This window comes from Scaptodrosophila lebanonensis, unplaced genomic scaffold, assembly GCF_003285725.1.
Source record: "Scaptodrosophila lebanonensis strain 11010-0011.00,11010-0021.00 unplaced genomic scaffold, SlebRS2 tig00000053-arrow-pilon, whole genome shotgun sequence".
NCBI lineage: Eukaryota > Metazoa > Arthropoda > Insecta > Diptera > Drosophilidae > Scaptodrosophila > Scaptodrosophila lebanonensis.
This window is the reverse complement of record NW_022060548.1, coordinates 7,816,478-7,839,016: the sequence shown is the minus strand read 5'-3', so window position 1 is coordinate 7,839,016 and position 22,539 is coordinate 7,816,478. Positions and strand designations below refer to the sequence as shown.

The following is a 22,539-nucleotide window of genomic DNA, read 5'->3' as shown; positions in this document are numbered from 1 at the left end:
TATATATGTATATATATATAGGTATGTATGCTGTACGTTTGTTTAGGTTATATATGTGTGTGTATCTATATATGTTTGTATGCATTGACTGGAAGTGGAAGTTGGGCACGCAAAGAATCAAGTTTGTATTGCATTTCTCAATTCATTTGTTAAAAGTTATGTTGTGGATTAAGTTTTCGCTTAATTTGTTGTTAGTTGCTTGTGTGTTTTTCTTAGAAGTGGCGCTTCGTTTTTGAACATTACATTTAAAAGCTTAAAACTACTACATGACATCGTTTTCTTGACTCAAATAAAATATAAGACTAGAAATATATACCATTGTATTTTATGAAGCTTTCTTTCAATTTGAAAATTCTTTTCACATCAATCATAATCATAATCTTCATAAAGTTTTTAATTCGATTTTTGTTTAAAATGTATGTGCTTGCTTTCTTGCTTCTTGTTGTTTTTGTTGTTTTTACTTTTAAAATAAATCCCTCAACTTATACTAAGTATTATTTATTTAAAGTGTAGTGTTGACATTAAAAACAAAATTGCTGACAACGAAAAATGAGAAACAATATTAAAAAATTGCACATAAATTGATAAAAGTTGTTGCTTGTTGTTGTTGTTTTTGTTGCTTACATTTAAAACTTGCAAATGTCTTTCTTCATTTTTTAAACATATATAGTAGTTGTATTTATAAATGGGCTTGGATTTTTTTGGTTTATGCAGCAAAGATCACAGATCCTCAAAAAGAAGTGAAAGCAACTAAGATTTTCTTTTTATCTTTGTTTTTTTTTTTTGTAATTTTTTATATATACGCACATAAAATATTCAAATTTCTTCTCAATTAATTTGTACATTTTAATTGCTATACGTAATATTTAACTTGCTTTTAAATTGTTTTGTTTTGTTTTTTTGTTTTGTGCGAAAACTCGAACTGAAAGAACCAAAGCTAACGAACTCAAATGGTTATAAACAAAATCTTACTAATACTTGCAACTTTCTTAGAGTGTTAATGTGTGTGGGTGTATGTGTGTGTGTGTGTGTGTTCGTAGTGTGTGGGTATTGGTGGGTGACGCTTAGCAGGACAATTGGTAAACTCTTAACAAATTTCAAAGGCAGCACAGTTTTTATTGACAATTTTTGACTCGTTTCTCCTTAGTTGTATTTAAAATTGTCAACAAAAACTTAACCGCCCTTTGTGGCTTGAAATCTGTATAACAATTTACCAAAAATCCTTGTACGAACCTCAGGAGCCGTGTAGCGCATTATTCTGCGCATTGTTGGCGGCGGTGCCATTCACATTTTGGGCCGACACCTCCGACTTAACTCGCCGCGCAATATGCGAACGTGTGTGCTTGCGCAAGTGATCCTTGCGGTAGAAACCTGCCAAACGAAAATTCAGGTTATTGCACAAAGGATAACAGGATAAACATGCTCCACACTCACCTTTGCCGCACTCAATGCACACGTGCTTCTTTTCACCCGAGTGTATGACAATGTGCAAGGTGAGTTGCTCCTTGCGCTTAAAGGACTTCATGCATATCTGCGAAGAAACGAAATGAAGTTAGAAACACACTTCTTGGGTGGAAACTTACATATTAGCGCTTGAATTAAACTGGTTTTCTTTTTTGACTATAACTTGGCATGCAAATCGATTGGTTCGATTGCAACCAGTATCGTAAATCGTATGAGGAATAGTTACATTATCCTAATATATTACTGACTAGGAAAAAAAACTTAGCTACGTCGAATGAAATAATGAGGCATCTGATAAATGTTAATGCAAGCTAAATAATAACAATTGGGCAAGCCCGACAGTGAGATACCCTGTACCCAGACAAACAAAGCAAAAATAAGAAGAAGAAGAGCGAATTTGATGCTGAAGCTTGTGGGCGTAGTACCGGAGTGAAATTGTTTGGCTAATAACTGTTCTAAGAACTAACCGAATTGGATGAAATTTGAAACGAAAGTATGTAGATACTTATATACATATATAGTTTACGTAGCTTTTGAAATGTGAACGGTATTGACGAAATTCTGTAGCGGGGAGAGGAGAAGGAAAATCCAAAAAATAAATAAACTCGTGTAGCCTAGGGACTAGGAGCGTCTATATACCAAGTTTGGTTCATTTGCGCTCAACCGTTTCCGAAATCCAGGTGTTCATACAGACAGACGGACGGACAGACGGACGGACGGACATGTCTAGATCGATTTCTCTCGTCATGCTGATCAAGAATATATATAATTTGTTTGGTCGGAGATGCTTCCTTCTGTCTGTTACATACTTTGCACAAACCTAATATACCATTTTTAGCCTTAGCTATAAAAACATAAGTACATATTTTTAATGGTTGATCGTCTTAACTTTTAAAAATGACGTAATTGTTTTTGTTCCATGATTTTTTAAAAGGTGATTCGCCAAACGCATTTGGAATAAAGCATATAATATTTATAAGAAATTGAAAAGAGGGTCCATTTTTGGTAGCCCTTTTAATTTTAATTTTTTAATTGCCATTTTCAACTTATTTTTTTCATCTTTGTATATTTTTTCGATGTGGACCGACCCGGTTCACGAATTCTGCAGCTGTCTCAGTAGTTCGTGTGACAGCTAGGTCACGGAATTTGCACGATTATTGCTTAACCAATTGTCTGCTATAAGATTCGACAAAGACTCGGACTTGGGAATATTCACCAGTATTGGCACCAATTGCAAACTAAGAAAACTGCACTATTTGGTTATTTCAGGCACTGACTAATAAATAATTACAGTCACGAAATACAAGTATGAGACACTTCTTTATAAGCAATGCCTTTAACACGACACACTAAACACAACTATTGATATCAATATTTTGTTCAGCCGCATAACTCTAAACTCTACTCACATTGCAAACATGTGGCCTGTCCGGTATGTGGGAGAGCTTGTGCCGGGTCAGGTGATCCTTGCGCTTGAGCGCCGCATTGCAGATATCGCAGACGAAGCGCCTCTCAACTGCATGCGAGATGACGTGCTGCTCGATGAGACTGCGATCCGGATAGGCCATCTGACATTCGGGGCAGCAGTATAGAGTGGAGCCATCCAATGCCTTTGTCTCGCGTATTTCACCGGGCTTGGGACGCGGCTTCTTCTCCTTGGGTGGTTTCTTCTTTTTGGTCTTCTTGCCGGTGGTGGTTGTGGTGCCGCCCGTGGCGTTCGTTGTGCCCACCGCAGCGGTGCTGGAGACAGCGGCCCCATTGGCGACCGCACCATTGGCATTGCCATTGACACCATTGGCGCCAGCATTGCCATTGGCCAGCGGTGCGCCATTCGCATCTGTCATATTGGTCATATGGACGCCATGGTCCATGCCAACGAGACCGCCGCCGCCACCATTGTGATGTGCACCACCGTTGGCGCCGTTGTTGCTTGGCGTCAGGGCAACACCGCCGAGCGCCAAACTGGCCAAGTTGGTGCCGTTCTTCAGCACATCACCTTTGATGTTGAAACCCGTAGAGGCGTCTAAGTTCAAATTACCTGAGTTGATTTGTGAGCCAACAATACCTGAGGATTCCTTCTTTATTGTTTCGGAGTACTTGAGGAAGTGTTGTATGGAGATTGGCAGTGTTGCGGATAGCAAATGCGATGAGTAGTCGACGGTGTTGGCCGTGTTGGCCAGAGTTTGCCACGACTGATTGACATTCTGTAGGATCTGCTGATTGAGCACTGCAGATAAAAATCGTTAAAGAACTTGGATTAGTTCAAATTATACTTGTAACTTATAGAATGAGAATTGTACATTAATATAATGTTTCTACTTTTCCCCACGCGTTGGAATACCAATGCCTTTAAAAACTTTGAAATTGTTGAGGTAGGTTTTTATATTTTACACTTTCACTTAAATTGGGTTTTGGATTTTAGAATCGAACAGTTCTATTACAACTTTAAGCTTAAAGAATCGAGCTCTAATGTGAATATAAGTTTATAAGTCCCCATTATTTGCGATAATTTGTTACCATTAGATTTCTACTAACAGTCAAACAGACAGACGACGCCTCCTTTTATGTTACATGTACACTCGTATAAATCTAATATACCCTTTGGGTATAGGTTATAAAAATATAAAAGAGAAATATATTTAGAGATCTTGAACATCTTCCGCTATCTGTACGCTGTAATGTCTAAATTCTCCCCAATGTTTTTATTACACATGATTGAATTATTACCATTTTAATGCTCCTAATTACTTTTTTCGTCACATTTCCTAGGAAAAAATACACATTAGTTTTCTAATCATAATTTTACCGTAGAACTTAATGGCATTAACTCAATTCTATCCCCTACTAATGAACTTGTTCTTATAAATGACAGTCTTTATTATTTTCCATTCCTTCCATAAAACAGAAAAAGCCATTCCAGACCCCTACTATATATCAACGGTAGGACGAGAAGAACATATAGAGGCATGTCGGTCTGCCTGTACGTGTGAGAATCGAAAACTTTTGAGCCATAAAAGCGGGATATGAATACTTGTCGTATCCATAAGCACATAAAGTTTATTAGAAACCATAGAACCAATCACTCCTAATAGCATAACTCTTTTGCTTTAGTTATAGAAACTATTAGTTTTTATTCAGTATGAGAATCGTGTGAGAATCGAAAACTTTTGAGCCATAAAAGCGGGATATGAATACTTGTCGTATCCATAAGCACATAAAGTTTATTAGAAACCATAGAACCAATCACTCCTAATAGCATAACTCTTTTGCTTTAGTTATAGAAACTATTAGTTTTTATTCAGTATCATACCTAAAATTTGGTATCCATGTGTTTTTTTTTTTTTTTTTTGGTACAACAAAGTTTATTAGAATTGAACGGATGCAGCGGGAAAAAGGATGGTTCGACTTTAACGTTCTACTTGTTTTCTAATTATATATTTTCCCCAAAATATTCAGTTGATTGAATTTGTTTTTGTATTTCATTCTACCGTATTAGTAATGAACTTTTGTTTTCAAATGCTAATTTCCTGAACCATTGATCATTGTATTCGTTGAAAAGTTCCTTTGTCTCTACACTAATCTCTTATTTATTCTATTGCAAGAAGTATTTTGATGAAACAAAAACGTGGCTAGTCATGCATTTAAAATCCCGGCTTAGTTTCTGCCTTGTTCCACTTTTCATGCCGGGAGGCTGTTTATTTAATTTTCGTCCTTTTCGTGCCTTGCTCTTGCCCACGCCCTTGATTCTCAAGCGAGATACATGATAACTTTTCATGCATTATCTAATAGCTTCCCGGATGATTTTCTTGCGAAAAACCTACCCCAACAACAAATTGCTTTGGCTTTTATGTGCAGACACTCTAACGCACACACACACACACACACACACACATAGACATAGGCTAAGGAACATATGTAAGCCAGCGTCTGTTTGTTCCTGCGCCCATATCCTTACAAGTGTGTGTGCATGTGTGTGTGAGAGCTCGAGTCTATTTTCTTGAAAATCCCAGGCTGCAGACTTGAAGAAGCAAACTCACAGACTCCCGGACCACCCAGACTTTTAGACACCCAACGAACCGATGCCTCCCACCCATTTACTGCCAAGGACACATGATGAACAGGCTGCCTGGCATTAGGTATGTACACAGGATGTTCTACCCCGCCCTAAGCTGAGCACCCCCTCCTCCCACTGTACACAACCGCTTCGGGCTAAGCCAAACTTTTAGCTGTCCAGTTTTAAAGTTAAACTTTTATTTTCTTCAAATTCTCATATACACACTTATATGTATGTGTGTGTCTGTGTGTGTGTGTGTAATTGAAAAATTTGCGCAAACTTGTTGAAAATTGAATAAAAGGAACAATTCCTGTAACTTATTAATGATAATGCTAACAAATTGTGAACTGACAAAAGTTTTTATTTTAAGCAGCCCCAAAAAGTATGCTATGAAATCATATGCAAACACGCACCCACACAACCATATTTGTGGAGAATGCGGCCACAAAATGGCATTTATAAATAACGACAGCGCGTAATAAAAATGTGGAATGCCAGAGGAAGAACCGAGCCAGCCAGTCAGCCAGCCAGCCAGTCAGTCAGTCAGTCAGCCAAGAATTTGGGATGCGGGCGAACACACGGCACAAAAAATGCCGAAGAATAATGTGCGTCCTTGAAAATACTTATATACACGCACACACACACACACAGACACATAACATACATATATAGCCGAAAATTGTTCGTGTATGTGTATAAGAACTCATTCGTTTTTTCCCGGCCCTTTGCTAATTCTACTGAGACCGCCGCCGTCGCCGCCATCGACTCACCTTCTTCCCGGTCACGTTCAATTTTTGGATGGATTTTACCCTTATGATCCGCTGCAGCGGCAGCATTCAGAAAGTTCAGATCACTCTGTGGCTGTGAGTATGGTATGGAGATATTTTGACCATATTGCATATTATTGGCTGCCGAAACTGTAAAAAGAAAATTAGAAAAAGTATTCCCATTAGTTATATAAAAACGGAATGTAGGAGAGGGAGAAATAAATTATAGATGTATGATTTTCTTACACATGTTATATTTATTGTTGTCTACTCTGCCGCGTCTGTCTGTTATTTATCACAGAAGTATACTATATATAGTGTATATATATATAGTATATTTTATAGATTTGTTTGTGTGTATAGATTTTTATTTAAGAGCCCAATAATAAAATTCACGCCGCTACTTTTTTCGGCAACACACGCACGCAAGCTCCAACACACGCCGACTGACTCTGACTGCCTGACTAACTACAACTGTGCCTGTTTGCTTGGCTGGTTGGATGGCTGGCTGGCTGGCTGGCTGACTGGCTGGCCTGTTAGTCTGGCCTGCTTTATGCTTTGGCTCCTCGTCAGCCAGAGGCGCCCAGCTGGTAGCACGAACGACGAGGATCGGGTGCCGGCACACAAAAAAAAAAAAATGAAAAGAGAGATGCAAACAAAAAACAACAAAGTGGGAGCTGTCGTCGGCAAAAAGTAACGACGACTCGGACGACTCCAACGACGACGATGTGGCACGATTTATATGTGTATATACTTATATATATAAAATACATACAATACTGCTGTTACTGCCTGTCTGCCAGCTGTACACACACACACACACACACGCACACACACTTATTAGCGCTGCGCGTGCTGTCAGTTGGCAACACTGGCCGACTGCTCGACTCGACTCGACTCGCCTCGACTGGCAATGTCTACGTCGGCTGCCAAGGCCAAATTTCGCACACACACACAACTATAGAGGCGCCGCTGTGTGCGTATACACAAGTATTGATGTGTGTGTGTGTTCGTGTGCGCCTACTTACGCATACATAGGAAAAAGGAAATTAAAACTGAAAATGCCGGTTTTTTTCCCAGCCATCCAGCCAGCCAGCGACGGCAACGCCTGACTGTATGCTACACATTTTTCATAGCTCGCCTTTTCCTCCTCTTTTCTTCCCTTTTTTTATAGTATGCGTGCGTGTGTCGCCGTGTGGGCGCTCGCCTTTTATAAATAACAATTTTTTCGGTGCCGCTGGCTGGCTGGCTGACTGGCTGGCTGGCTGTTGCCAATTGCCTTTTTTTCCCGACTGTTTGTTTCCTTTTTCCTGCAGCATGGCCGGCAGATGGAATGGGGGAGTGGCAGGCATTATAATGTACCAATTTCTGCGGCGGCAACACGGCAACAACGACTCCGAATTAAATAATGCATACACACGCATTTACATACACATACGAATAAAAAAGTATAAGCAGCAGCAGCATAGCGGCAAAGGAAACACTTAAAAGGACGAATGGCCAAGTGCTGAATTTTTTCTGTTCTCTACTTTTTCTATTCTTTTTTTTGTTTGTATTTTATTATTTTTGCATGTTGCTGTAAACACCGTCTGCATGTGTGTGTGGGTTGCTGCTGTGCGTATGCTTGTCAGCCTCTTTTGTATAAATTAACTTGTGACCTTGAATTCCAATGTAATTTAACATGTTTCTTAGGGCTTTAATGCGTTGTGGGTGAGTCCTTTATGGGTCGCCAAGCGAATGGCACAGTAGGAATGTGCAAAAAAAGAAATAGGCTGCACAAGTATGGTACCTTTTCATTGCTAAATGTTTGGCGTGCTAATTTCAATTAACCATGCCAGTAACATGGCTCGGATTCCGTTCGCTATGGCAATGAAAATGGGAATGGTGACGGCATATGTTAAGAAAATTTGGGCACGGAAAGCAGACAAAATATAATCTACCAATTTACGTAAAGACGACGAGTTCAAAAGGATTGCCAAAGCTTTGTTACTATAAAGTTATTTGTGCTACTACGTTTTATTCAACGACCTACGGCAATAATCGCAGACATCATAAAGCCCGACTGAAATTAAATGCGCAATATTATGGCATAACGATTTCCTTTGTACCGACAATTGTTGTTATTATATGAGTATATTTCGTTCTTTCGTTGGGTAACATGGTATGCTTAATAATTATTTCATTTCGAGACATTTATTCTTAATATGGGAACAACCGCAATGTGATATATTTACGTGTCTAAAATAATATAAATATATATTTCAACAGCCAGTTGTGTAAAAAGAAATATGTACATAGAGAAACATTTAACATTTTAGATAGATGGATAATTATACGAATTATCTAGATTATGACATAATTTTTCAATCAAACTTATTTACAGCAGCTTGATTTCAAAGTTAATTCCATTTAAAAATCACTGGCAGCATTCAATTCTCGGCATCTTAGATTTTAAGATCTCTTGACTTTTTAAGTTCTCTCAGCGATCAGGAATTATATTTTTCTATACTGAAGGCATAAAATATTTATCCATTTATAATTATTTATACAAATACTTTTTTAAAAAATCTTTTTGAAGCTAAAAATGTTAAGCCTCTTTATGTTTTGGAAGGCTTATGGAACTGAATCTATTAAATAACTGAATCTAAAATGACCTCCAAAGACGAATCCGCTTGCTAATATTAGCCCCAACCTTTTATTAGTTCTGTAGCTTATTTAAAAGCTTAAAAATATTGAAAACCATTGAAAAAGCAGTTAAGAAATTAATGCTAAGTTAATATATCAAAGTAATGCAAATTAAAATATCAGAATAAAACTCTCTCTCTCTACAAAAAATTATCAAATCTGAAAACCAATCAAGAATTGATGTATCAGTAAACAACTTTTATAATCCCTAACCATTGAGATATCAATTAACCTTTTCCTGAGTTTTCTTATAAAATAAGTTACTTAATTTAAAAAATTTGTTAAAGTGTTTGAAAGGCAAGTCAAAAACAAAATTGCGAAGAATATTAACGCCAAGCTTTTACTGTTTATAAAGTAATTGATTGTGTAACAGACTTTCATTAATTAGAAAGCCATTCTTAAACAAAGTGAAATCTTCAAAATTAGCTTCTAAGATAGACGAAATAATTGATAAAATCAGTAGGCTAGCTAATTAATATTACAGCCCCCACATATTATTACATGCAATCGCACTCACACTCAGCAAAACAATAATCGTCAACAAGAAGAACCAAAAATCGATTTATTAATCCGATTCCTCGGAGTGCCTAAATCCAAAGCTCAGTTATCCAAACATTGACAGAACAATTTAAATGCCACGCCCATGATTGGGCGGCTTCTGCTTCGAATACAATAGAATACAAAGAAAAGCGAATGAATATCTTAGATACAGTAATTAATCAACTAAGTAAAATGGGGCGACAGCCAGCAATCCGCCCAAAAGAAGGCTACGCATAATGTCTAGGCTGCAGAAAGAACAGAAAGTAAAAAACAAAACAACAACAACAACAACGACAAGTTAGTCGAAAATCGTAACGAAAATAAGCAAAGACGACGACAATAGCCACAACGATAACAAACAAGAACTAAACGATAACATTGAAAACCACCATTTGCCAAAACCCAGACTGTCTGAAACTCAAACCAGCAGGCGTGCGTGTGCGGATGACAAACGGACGGAAATACTGGGCTAAGCCATAGATTTTAACTACAACAACAACAGATACTGCCTGCGAACGACAAAAGGCAGACGACGACGCTCTATTTTTGCTAACATCGTACCCATCGCACATCGTTCATCGACCACCATTACCATCGCCAGAGTCATCGTTGACGTCGCCATTTCCATCGTTCTCGTTCTGGCTGTAACATTTCACTTTTCACTTCACTTTCACACGAGCCACACGAACGAGTCAGAGCCAGAGTCGGAGCCGCTGCCGGAGCAGGAGTCAGAGTCGGAGTTAGTGCTGTAGTAATACACTAAGAAAAAAAATGCACTTGTAAACGCCCGAACATTTCAAATATCCTGTCTTATGTCTCTCATCTTTAAATTACAACTAAAGAACTTGGCCTACTTTCGAATAAATTTCTTTTTTCTATTTTATAATTTTAAGTAGATTTGTCTTTACATTCAAGAATATATTCTTCACAATTTATTATTATTTTTTGGTATAGCAATATACCATTGTTTTTTATGGTTTGATTCGACACGTATTTCATTTTAAGAATTAGATATTATTTTAATAACCTACGCATTGCCTTAATAGTTAGTTTAAACGACGACCTACCAATTTTTTTGTATAAAAAGATAAACACAATATCCTAGGAATATTTATGGCCATCGAACACCAACTCACAAACCAAGGACTCACAGCATTTATCAAACTCACTTGGGAATTCTAAGTAAATATAAAAACAATCGTACTTAGTCAGCTTTTCATTCTCTTCATTCTTCATTTCATTCGCACTTAACACTAAAAAATATCAAATTAACCATAATGTAAATTTTACAAAAACTAATTTTTAAAATTCACAATGATGGCTGTAAGTTTATAATATATTTCTCATTTATTGATAAAATAAACTGTATATAAAATGGGCCGTTATTAGTTTTAAGGCGATTTACTAAAGTCGGGAATGTATTTTTTCTTAGTGTAGTCTGCATGCTGGTGTTGTTAACATAGCACTGTTCCAAAACCCAGCAACGAGTTAAAGTCGGTGAAACTGAAACACGGCCAAGCGAGAGCGAGAGTGCGAGTTAGAGGTGGGCATGCGCCGTGTTCTTGTTCATGCCCTATTGCGGCACGCTTGTTCATGTTTCATACTGTGTTAGTTTTAAAAAGCTCCAGCTCTAGAATCTTGATTAATCTTAAAATTATTCTACAAAACTATATCTTACGATATTTCTATCAATTTATAGTTAGATATTTTATTTTTAAAGTGATTTTGTAACTTAATGTAAAGTTAAAGGTTGTACTTTTAATGTGAAAATAAATCGAGCACATATAAGGTACAATAATTAGTTTATACAAAAAACATACTATTTTGAAAAATGAAAAGTTTAAGTGGACAAGACATGCTATAGTTGGGATTCTTTTCAACTTATAACTTCACTATTATACCTATTTACTCCTTTTAATAACAATTATACGATGTATATTTAGTTACGTACATATTACAAATAGCTTAGTTTGGGTCGATTTATAAAAAGTTCTATATTCAAGAATCTCGTTTTGGTTCATGATAAGCCGTGATAAGTAAATTGTTATTAGTGTCTGATTATAACATTGCATGTAGTTGAAATTTCGGGTCGGGTCGGGTCGGCTGGACAAGAGCCGTCCCTTACTCATCTCTAGCTCGAATGTCAATGCGAATGCGATTGGCGAAGCGTGAGAGTGAGCCCCACAATGAAAGTGGTGATGGTGAGAGTAAAGAGCGCGCGTGCTCTCAAACCTCACAATATGGCGACGGCGCCAGTCCAATGCGACGGGCTTGGGGGATCTCGTTTGGATGAGTAAGAAGAGCGAGGCACGCGACCGACTGCGACGTTAAAGTGGAACAAAATGGAAAGGAATTACATAGTTGGGCGGCCGGCCCTTCATCATTCCCCCATGCAAGCCTGTGTATGGGAGGGAGTGTGCCTGTCTGTGGGTGTCTGTATGTAATTGTGTTTTTAGTGCACAGCCGGCACACACATACATATGTGTGTATGTGTTTATATATAGCTATATATATAAAAGAACCTGCCAGCCAAAGTGTAGGTGTGAGTTTGCCAGTGTGTGAGTGAAAGCGGTGAGAGAGCGCAGAGAGCGAGTATGAGCCACTCAGAGAGTGGTAAAAAAGTGGTTGGGGTGGGTGTGCGGGAAAAGTACCAACCCCTATTAGAGTTGGGGGTTGCTGGCTCGCTTGCCTCATCACACACACACACACACATATATATATATACATACTGCGCGCCAGGCGTGCGGGCGCAGGAGGGCGAGACGCGGCGCCAGTCATCAGAGTTTGAGTCATCAGCGCCAGTCAGCCAACAATAAAAACAACAGTAACACAACATTGACGCCAAATGCTGCAGAGCCACAAAGTCGCCGCTTTAAGCCTTAAAGTTGTCAGCGAGCAGAAACCAACAACAAACTACAGACAAAAATTCCTTCATTATTATTTATTTTGCTTGAGCTTTCTATTTTGGTTTGTAAAGCATTAAACATATATACAAGTACATATGGTATGTACTCGTACATACATATATAATAAACCGCACACATACCACACTCACACGCTCATACTCGTAATGGTTTATCATGGCGCCCCCAGCAGCCGCACACTTGTAGTGTTGCATACATTGAGGCGCAGGTCGCACATCTCCCAAAGCAGTGGGGTGTAAAACACCCATACACACACAAACAAAGTCGCAATGCCACGCATGAATATATGTATGTACAATATACATCAAAGTGCAAATTGTTTATGGCATGGGTGCTTGTGGCACATTAGAGACGCCCCCAAGGGTTGGCCTCTCTCCACCCAAAGGGATGCCACATCCTTGCAGCTATGTAAGCTTTAAGTTCGCGCCAATGTGTAGTTCATCACAGACAATTATTATCAACGTCATCGTTATGATCGAAATTAACTTTTGAACGACATTATCAGACAGCAGCCTATTGCCGACATCCCTTTTCAGTTTAGGGAGCGCCATAAGCGCCCCCACAAGCCTCATCATCATCATCATCATCGTCGTCCCCATGATGATGATGGAATCATGGACACTGTAGTCGTTGTCTACACGGAAAATCGATGCTCACAATGAATGTGTTTATCTTTGTTTTATGTTTTGCACACTTTGTCTTCATCTACATGTATGTACATGTGTTTGTGTGCATGCATCACTTTTCAAGTTTTTCTCATCCTCTAAAGCTCAAGTGTTTCGTGATTTGGGAAATGCTTGTGCTTACTTTATACATGGAAGTTTTAACGGCTGCTTAAAGATATTGAGGAATTTGACAATCGACAAAAATCCCAAAGGGGATTTAAATGGATTGTAATAACTGATAGATGCAAAAGGTATATAACAATAAAATCAATTGCAATTTTTTTTACCATTTTGTTACAGCGCAAAGGACAAGCTTTATTTTAAAATATTCAAATTAATAATGAAAACTCTTTGGTTTGCAAATGAAAAGCTATTTTGTCATTCCGCAAATGCAATAGAGGCCTTTTAAAGAAATTTGAATTTGTAACCTTAATAATTTTTTTAAACGAATTTTCTAAATGAGCCAAATAATACTTGTATTAATTAGGTATTAAAGATAAAGTGAATAATACTTTATAATAATAGTAATTGAGCAGTAAATGTAAAAATTTGTATCTTATATTTTTGAATTTGATAATAATTGTTGGCTGTTCGGGATAATCATTTTAACTATTAACAAATATTTTATTCAGCACTTGTCTATACTAATAGTCGAAAAAATCATTCAATTCTGGCAAGAGGCATTCAAATTGTAGATCAATACCTAATAATACTAATAGTTTAAGTCGAACTATTAGCTATAATTGCCACGATATTGATTGTGATTAATCACTTGCATTCAAATATAATTGTTTTTATCAATTAGCTTACCATCTGACAGACCTACATAAGATCTGAATATCCTCAAAAATTTCTTTATTAAATATATTTTTGAAGACATTTTGTTGAACTTTGTTTTTATTAACTTTTAATAATCGAAATATTCATTTCACTTTTTACAAACTCTGTACTTTATTAGTAATCTTTTATTCAACGTCTCGGTTTCCAGGCAGAGGCGATATCAGCTCTTATATTCATTTGGTTCTAATTTTCCTATATCATTTTTTTTTTGCTCATACGGCTTTATTACATTTCGTGTATTTAGTTATATTTTGTCAACGGCCTATACTTGTCGACTTATTATTGTACATACAATATCGTGACCATGATTGTTGCTTTATAAATATATTTGAATATTAGTTTCTCAGACTGTATTATAAAGTTATAAATAATGTAGTCAACATTGTTTGTAAGTATAAAAAAGAAGTCTAATAAAATATATCGTAAATTTGTTCCCTATTACAAAATATTTATAAAGTTCTTCAATGGAAACTGGAACGTAACTGCGGTTTTTAGAATCACTGAATGGATTTTGGACATCCTTGTAGAGTCCACAATGCAAATAATAAAGGTTGAAAATACTGACCTTACACTATGTAATTGAAATATTTAGTCAAAGAAATTTGTGATTAGTTCAGAAGATCTTGGCAGACAGATAAATGTAAGTTAATATTATTATCAACAAAGGATAATCATCTCGGAGCTCGAATCTGTAAAAAAGTCTTTTTAAGTTCTCGATATATCGTTGATCCATTGGTGTTGACTTGTAACATCGAAAATTTGGGGATGCTTTTTGGTTTCCTAGCTTGCTCAAAACTATAAAATGCAGTATTCTACTTGCGAGAAATCGCATGAAACATTTGAAATATTGAAATATTTTTTAAAAATCAAACATAATGTTTTGCTGAGTTCGACTTAACCCGGACAAAGTTTCTTACTGAAGTCAAAACCTGTCGGTTCGAACCATTATAGCCTTTAGTTATGATTTATGTATAATTTTATTTTTATTTCATTTTAACAGAACATTCAGCAACAGTTGGGCATCGATGTTTTCATCTGAAGCATACAATTTACATCCGAACTTACATCCCTCCCTAAACTCGTTCTGTTCACTATCTGTTACATCATTGAAGGTTTTGGGTTTTTGAAAATGAGTTCTGAACGCGAGTACGTTACTGTCTCTAGGAATTGCGTTTCTAATGAAGTCAATAAACAAATGCAAGAACGTGCAGGCACAGACAAACAAACAAACAAACAAACAAATGAAAAAATATATATCTTTTCAAGTCAAACACTCGTCGAGCTACTACTAATTGGATAGCACGACAACGGTGTACATATCTGTAACTTCTATATACATATGCATGTACATATGTGTGTATGTATGTGTGTAGTTAGGTACATATATATTTTGGGATAGTGATTTATAACCTCGAAACGCTATCGACTGCATCGGGGACAGCAACAATGAAAACAGCAGAGAGTGGATGACCAGAAACGTGTGTATGTGTGTCTGTGTGTGTGGTGTGTGTGATAAGACGGCTAATAAGAGACGACAAGAAAATACAGAAGCATCGGGAAACGTTGGGACAGTTTACCTGCGTGGTTACAGCAAGAAATATACAATGTGTAGGGAGTAGAGATAAAAGAGCAACCTAGGCACACACACACATGCACTCACAATTTACACTCACAATGCACACATTTTCCTGCTGTCCGAGCGCGCAGGTAGAATGAAGAAAAAAAAAAACGTCAAACTGGAAATGGAATGATTGTAAATGCGTAGCTATAAAGCCGGGATCAATGAACTATGCCGAGTCCGAGTCCCCGGGACAGTGCTGCGTTACTTTTTTCTTTCCAATAAAATGCATTTTAGTTGCCATGGCAAAATAAATTATGAAATGCCTATTATGTTGCACGTTTCTGATGCGACCGCAGCATTTGTAATGGGCAGGGGGTAGGGGGTAGGGGAGAACAGCAGCACAGGTAACCGCAGGTAGTTGTGGGCTTCGGTCAGCATATGTGTAAGTTGTGTGTGCGTTTGCTTCCACTTACCCATCTAATTGGCTCGGTAGACTGAGATCTAATTATGCAAGTAAATGCAACTAATTAGAATTGATAAAGCAAAGTATGTGTGTGTGTGTGTGAGGGGGTGGAGGGTTGGTGTGTGCGTGTTAGTAGGGATGCTTAGGGGTGTTGGCAGGCACTAATGTATATACGGGTACATATACTTTTATATAAATGTGTATGTAAAGCTTTTTGTTTTATTTTTGGGGGTGAGTTATATGCACCACTCTCTACTACCCCCCACCCCTAGAGCAGTGGTAAAAGTTGCAACTCGGCTGAAGGAAGGAAGGAAGTCAGTGCAATTAAAAAAGCAGCAGCAAGAGCGTTGACGGGAACTTCGACGCTTTTGGTTGGGGGTGAAAAGTGCGCGCACACACACACACACAAAAGTACACACATACAAACATGTTCGTCTTCGTGTATGTGTGCGTTTAATTGTATTGCCATGCATGTTTGTGTGTTTGTGTGAGTTTCTGTTTGAGTAGCTAACTGCAAAAACCCACCCCCAGCAGTCCATACAAAGTGAAATGCAGAAAATTCAAAAGTTATTAGAGTTCATTGCATTTTCAAGCGAAGTAAAGCACACCAACACACACACACACACTCATAAACACACTCACTATGGGGGTGGGTGGTAATGACTCAAAACATAGCGAAGAGTGAAAAAAAAACACAACAACACAGTGAAACAGCAACAAAAACAACAGCGCTGAAAGCGCGCAAAAAAATCGTTATTTTCGGTCATGATGACACGTCCGAAGCCGCTACCCTCCTAGCACACACACACATATATAAATACATATACATACATACACACACACACATGTAAGTGCGGTTTCACAAACTAAAAGATTTATGCTCTGAAGGGGGTAAGAAATCGTATTGCTTAGATTAATACGACTAATTGAATGCAGCTTTTCACACACGGCAGTTGAATTGAGGAAAGCGCTCAGCGATACAGAAGGGTTGCTCTTTTTCCAAGCAACATACAAATTTCAATGTATGTATTAAAATATATACATATGTATGTACACGTAAACATGCATACATATTCACAAATATCTTACAATATTTGTTTTACAAAATGCACACATGTGATAATTTTCATAATTTGAATAAATGTATTTGTAAAACAGAAGTGGATTCATATTTTACACTACACATGGCTATAATAAAGGCTTTTCTTTAACAAATTGAAAAATATGCTATCATATGTTGTGGCTATCTATGTATATCTTTAAAATAAATACAAATGTTCATTTTTCTTTTAAACAAAATTAATGTAAGAGCTTGCCAAAAGTGCTTCTTATATTAATTAACTTTTAGCAACGACTAACAATTACATTATTTCTTTGTATATGTTACTTTTTTAGAGAGTCCTTTAACTACCTGCATTTTTCTGTTGATTGATTCTATAAAAAGCTTCTTTTTGTTCAGATTTCGTTTAAGAAACCTCTATATTTAAAATTAATCTTTAAAATGTTGTTCATATTTGCAGTTATATTAACTTTATCTGTATATTTTACATATATTTAGCGATCTTTGGTTTTAAAATTGCTCTAATAAAGTATTTTCGAAGCACTTATATTGACATCCAAGAGAAGCCTTTAGTTTTGGCAATTCTATAAAATTAATTTTTCGTACTCATTTGACTTTAGCAACCTATTCTAAAACTATTTTATATATTTTAAATCTACATTAAATGACATTGACTTTATTGACTATCTTCAAAATTATTTAATATTTTTTTACTTTTTACACATACATATATTGTACATATGTATATTGTACATATTGGACAAGTTATAGCTAATAGTTTACAATTTATTTTATTATTAATGAATATATGTATACATATTATATATTTTATTTTTAGGACTTAATCAAATAGGGCCTACAATTTCAAGCAGTTTTTAAGTTGAGAAGAAATAAACAAATATACTATCACTTTTTTACTTTAAATAAGAAACAGTTGCATATTGCAATAAAAATTAAAATATGTCTATGATATAGTTGCTAATCTCTGCCGATTGCTTTGGTACTTGTTTTTTGTTTTAATAAACACAGAAATGCATTTTTACTTTATGAGAAATATTCTACTACTTAGTAAATCACTCCAAGCAAGTCTGAATATAAATAAATTACGATTTTCGTATTTTATATATTTTACAAGTAATAACCACAGCATTGCCTACTGATCGAGTGTGTCCTAATAATGCATTCCTAATGAATTCAAAACCCAACCTGCATAATGCATTGCATCGCGAAGCAAACAGGGTCATTAATTCATAGGACCCCCCAACGCTTGTGTAGTGCATAAGGAAAAATGAAACGGCGCCGTTTTGCTGTGACGCCAGCAGCGGCGTCAACAGCAGTGGCAGCGGACAGAGCAGCAGCAAAAGCAGCAGGCGAAAATAAATCGATAAAAATAAAATAAATTTTTAGTGATTATGTTGTACATACAAACACACACACAGCAGGCAAGCAGCACATGCAGTTAGTCTGTTAGTGCGCGTGTGTGTGTTTGACTGAACGTATATACATTAGAGCTGGGAAATCTAGTTCTTTTTCCAATTATAGTTCCTTTTCAAAAGAGCGAACTTATCGTTTCTTTAGATATTTTAGTTCCTTTAATTTATTCGGTATTTTAGATTACTCATATTTTGTTTCTTCCGTTCCCCAAAATGGAATGTTTTAATTTGTTCCATAAAAACCAAGAACCATTTGCAATTAGAAAATATTGGTAGACCGACCAACGTATTTAAAATACAATACAGAACAATTAAAATAAAGCAAAAATTGTATTAGTTAACTTCTAAATGCATAAAAAGTAACTATTTGGCCAGAAAACGAAGAAATTCTCTTCCACAATTAGATACAGTACTATATTATCGCCTGATAGTTGTGTTATGTATTTAAATTTTGTTTCAAATAATTAAATCATTGTTTTCTTCGAAACTATAAAATAGATCGTTAGAAATGTACGATATCAAAAAAAAAAAATGCCGAAGTCTTTTAGCATATATGTGTATGTATGCTTAGAGTAACAATCTTATGGGAATGGCACCCAGCTTCAAGATCCTCTAATCTCACTAATATCGTGTTTTTCGTCTTATAATGATCGGTAGTTCAATGATTGAAATAAATTGCTAGAGTAACCAAACCTAATAGACTCGGTTTTAGGAACTAGTTCGGACCAGACGGGGCCGGGCTGGACTGACCCAACTCTAGTACATAAGTATATTTGTATATAGCGTATGTTTGTCAACATATGAATGTATGTACATATGTTTATTGACTTACCGTTGGGTACATTCTGATTGAAATGATTGCCATTAGTCTGATAGCGCTGCACATGATTATCAGCGCTGGCCGCAGCGGCGGCGGCTGCATTGCCTGGCGGCGTACCAAAGGCGCCCGGTGTTTGTGCATCAAATTTAGCGGCAAACTGATGTATGCCAGAGAATGGACCACCAAACGCAGAGAAATTCATCATTACAGTTTTTCACTGCACAGTTGATGGGACAGAAGACGATGAGGAGAGGGAGGATGATCCTCGGCAATGGCACTAGCACTTAAACTCACTCACACACACAATTCACTTCACTTAGCAGCTGTAGTAGTGACTCACTCTCCACTCTCTACTCTCTCACAGATGCCTATTGGCGGCGGCCGAGTAGTTGTAAATTTTCACTTGCTTGGCAACACTTTCGCTTTTTCTGTTATGTTGTGCGTGGAGTGCTGTTGTTGTTGTTGTTTTTAGTAGCGCGGTTGGTAGCACTAGCACTGTAGGTACTTGCACTAACGGTACACGACCATGCGGTGATTTAATCACGACAGAACAGCAAACAAACTGAAAACGATCGAAATGAGGCGGCGACGGCCAAGAGTGGGTGGTTCTATGCTATTGTTGTTGTTGTTATTGCTGCTCTTGTAGTTGTTGGTGGTGGTGGGGGTGCTTGGTGGTTGGATTTTTTTGGTGTGGCGTGGCTGCACACACACACACACTCACACACACAGAGGCAAACACGTATGCGCGCGCGAATGTATGCTGCCTTTTTTGGGGGTAGCAAAATGTACAACTTTCAATTTCGCTTAAACTAAACACACACACAAGCAAATACACTCATACAGGCACGCAGGGTGCGCTGAGAGAAGTCGGCACACCACACACTACACTACACAACAACAACAATAATAATACAAAGTAGAACTAAACGAAAGTCACGCGTACAACACAGTACGACGGCGAAGAAAACACAAACCGGCACATCGAGGCTCCGACATCAAACTAAAAGTAACATTACAGCGAAAGAAAGCGGAAACACTGGGGCAATGAGCAGAGGCAGAACCAGAAGCAGAAGCAGCGACTGCGGCGGCGGCGGCGGCGACGACAGCGGCAGTCCAACAAATGACAGTGACAGCTCTCTTTTTTGTATTAGTTCCCAATGTAAGTGTGTGTGTTTCTATTCCTGTTTTGTGTGCGTGTGTGTGTGCGCGCGCTGTTTTGAGGGTGGAAGTTTTTCTACTTCTCTGGAAAATGCGTTCATTTGAACGCTCCTTATTACACTGCCTTTGTTGAATCAGCCATATGACACTATCTAGACGCTACACAAGATTAGCTGAAGAGTGCTAATGAATTACGCTATATGCATGGAAATTAATTATTAAAACAAACATATGTACATACATAACTGACATTCTTGAATTTTTCCCAAACTTATAAAAAAGGCAATAAATATTTGTAAAATGTCTAAATACAAAATAAAAAAAAGAAGAATAAAGCATTTATTCTTTAAAGTTATTTTCTTCAACATTTTAATTTTTAATTATAAATATCTGTTGGTTTTTTTCCAACTAACTGAAAAGCTATGATCAGCAGAATGTTAGCTCAATGCCCAGTCGACCACACTCGGCGATGTAAACACATACACAAATAGCCTCGCGTTTTTATTTGGTTTTCCAACTTTTGGGGTTGTGTGTGGCATGCCTGTTCGACGCCTGGCAGTCGCAGCGTACGACGAGCAGTGCATTCATATGCTTACATACATACATACAGAATATACACACATAGTCGTGTATGTTTGTGCATATGTATGTTTATATGTTGAATGCTCTGTTCGACAATCGGGCGAGTCTTGCATACAATGCTGCTGCCTTTATGTTTGTGTTAATGAAAGTGAGTGCAGCAGTAACTCAGTAGGACTTTGTAGAACTTCATTTCCTCAGTTTACATATAATAACTTGTTTATAAACAAATTTTTTAAAACCTATGCTATTACATACTAGAATACGATAAAATGCTGGCTTTTCGGAAAATGATAAATAGTAATGTAAAATTATACTTATGTTTCACAATTAAATTAATATTACAAAATACCGTGCTACCTAATCCTACTGGGTTAGCACATTTAGATATTCGCGTGTGTGGGTGTGTGCATGAGGAAGCCACCGCGACGCCAAAACGCTCTAATAAGAGAGCAAGAGCAGCCGCGAGTGCAGCAGCAGCAGCACAGCCTCAACGGCAGCAGCAGACAAAAGCAACAACAACACTCTCGCACATTTGTTTCTGTGCTGCAAGTGTTTTATTGTTTTGCCTGATGCGCTACAAGGGAGTACTCGGGCAGCGTAGGCTATCTGTAAACAAACTGAAACATATGACAATATGTTAAATCTTATTTTTTTATAAAATAAAAATACTCATAAATCTGGAAAAATATTCTTACTGAAGTCCTTCTCTGATATATGTATACATGAAATTTTGAAATTAAAAATTGAAAAATTAAACAATAGTTCTTGTTCTTTTGTAATTAGTAGGATATTAGACCTGGTATCTGACAAAAAGCCGTTTATTCGTTTTTATTAACTTTTCGTCAATATTTGAATAATATTGTTAAGTTAAAGTTTTATTTCAAATAATAAAAAGAACTACTTGTAGTTTTGAAATTATATTCTTCAAAAAAGCACTTAAGTACATTAAAATGTAATATATATATACAACCATATATATGTAAACAATTTTATTTAATATGTTAAGCTTAGGCAGTGTATGTAACTGTCGTTATGGCCCAATGTTGTTGATGGATTTTCCTGTTTTTCAATTTTTTTTTTGTCTTCCATTCGTTGACTTTTATGAGGGTTGGAGTCTCGGTCTCGACTTTCCATGTGTTTTATTTTTCCTTCGACACTCTTGCTCTCTCTCTTTCTCTCTCCACCTATCTATATTGCCTCTCATACCATGTACCGCTCCCTCTGCGACGCTTTGTTTAACTTGATTTCCGTATTCTTATTGTTCCATACGTTTATTTTTAATTTGTATGCATAATTTCGAATTATGGCCGTTGTTGTCTGCTCAGTTTGTCAATGTGTTTCGATTTGAGGGACAAGCCATTTCTTCCAAGTTCCGATCATATATGCCAATTTGATCGTGTTACTCATATAATAGCGATTGTCCCAGGCCTAGAAGCTTTCTTTCGTGATATGATTTCCCATATATACAATATTTATGTATTGTAGCTTGGAAATTACCCATAGCCTTAACCCATACTTCCTTC

At 37.0% G+C, this 22,539-nt stretch overlaps 1 protein-coding gene across 2 annotated transcripts; it reads right to left on the bottom strand.

Moving 5' to 3' along the window:
* Nucleotides 1–876: 876 nt before the first annotated feature.
* Nucleotides 877–19,871, bottom strand: LOC115624110 (zinc finger protein Gfi-1). Of its 2 annotated transcripts, none has more exons than XM_030518703.1 (6): nt 19,289–19,871; nt 6,289–6,435; nt 3,530–3,691; nt 2,874–3,460; nt 1,435–1,531; nt 877–1,371 (listed from the first exon to the last, which is right to left on the bottom strand). In XM_030518703.1, the coding sequence occupies exons 1-6, from the start codon at nt 19,479–19,481 to the stop codon at nt 1,235–1,237; spliced, it is 1,323 nt and encodes a 440-aa protein (XP_030374563.1). In that variant the 5' UTR covers nt 19,482–19,871; the 3' UTR covers nt 877–1,234. The 2 variants fall into 2 exon arrangements, with proteins under 2 accessions (XP_030374563.1, XP_030374564.1); XM_030518704.1 differs by having other exon boundaries at nt 6,328–6,435.
* Nucleotides 19,872–22,539: the final 2,668 nt, after the last annotated feature.

Bases quoted from the DNA above. Each gene is read 5' to 3' on its own strand.
- LOC115624110 (XM_030518703.1), bottom strand. From the start codon at position 19,481: ATGATGAATTTCTCTGCGTTTGGTGGTCCATTCTCTGGCATACATCAG. The intron at 6,436-19,288 runs GTAAGTCAATAA...TTCTTTTTACAG, and splicing joins CAATCAGAATGTACCCAACG to TTTCGGCAGCCAATAATATG. The intron at 1,372-1,434 runs GTGAGTGTGGAG...TTCGTTTGGCAG, and splicing joins GTGCATTGAGTGCGGCAAAG to GTTTCTACCGCAAGGATCAC.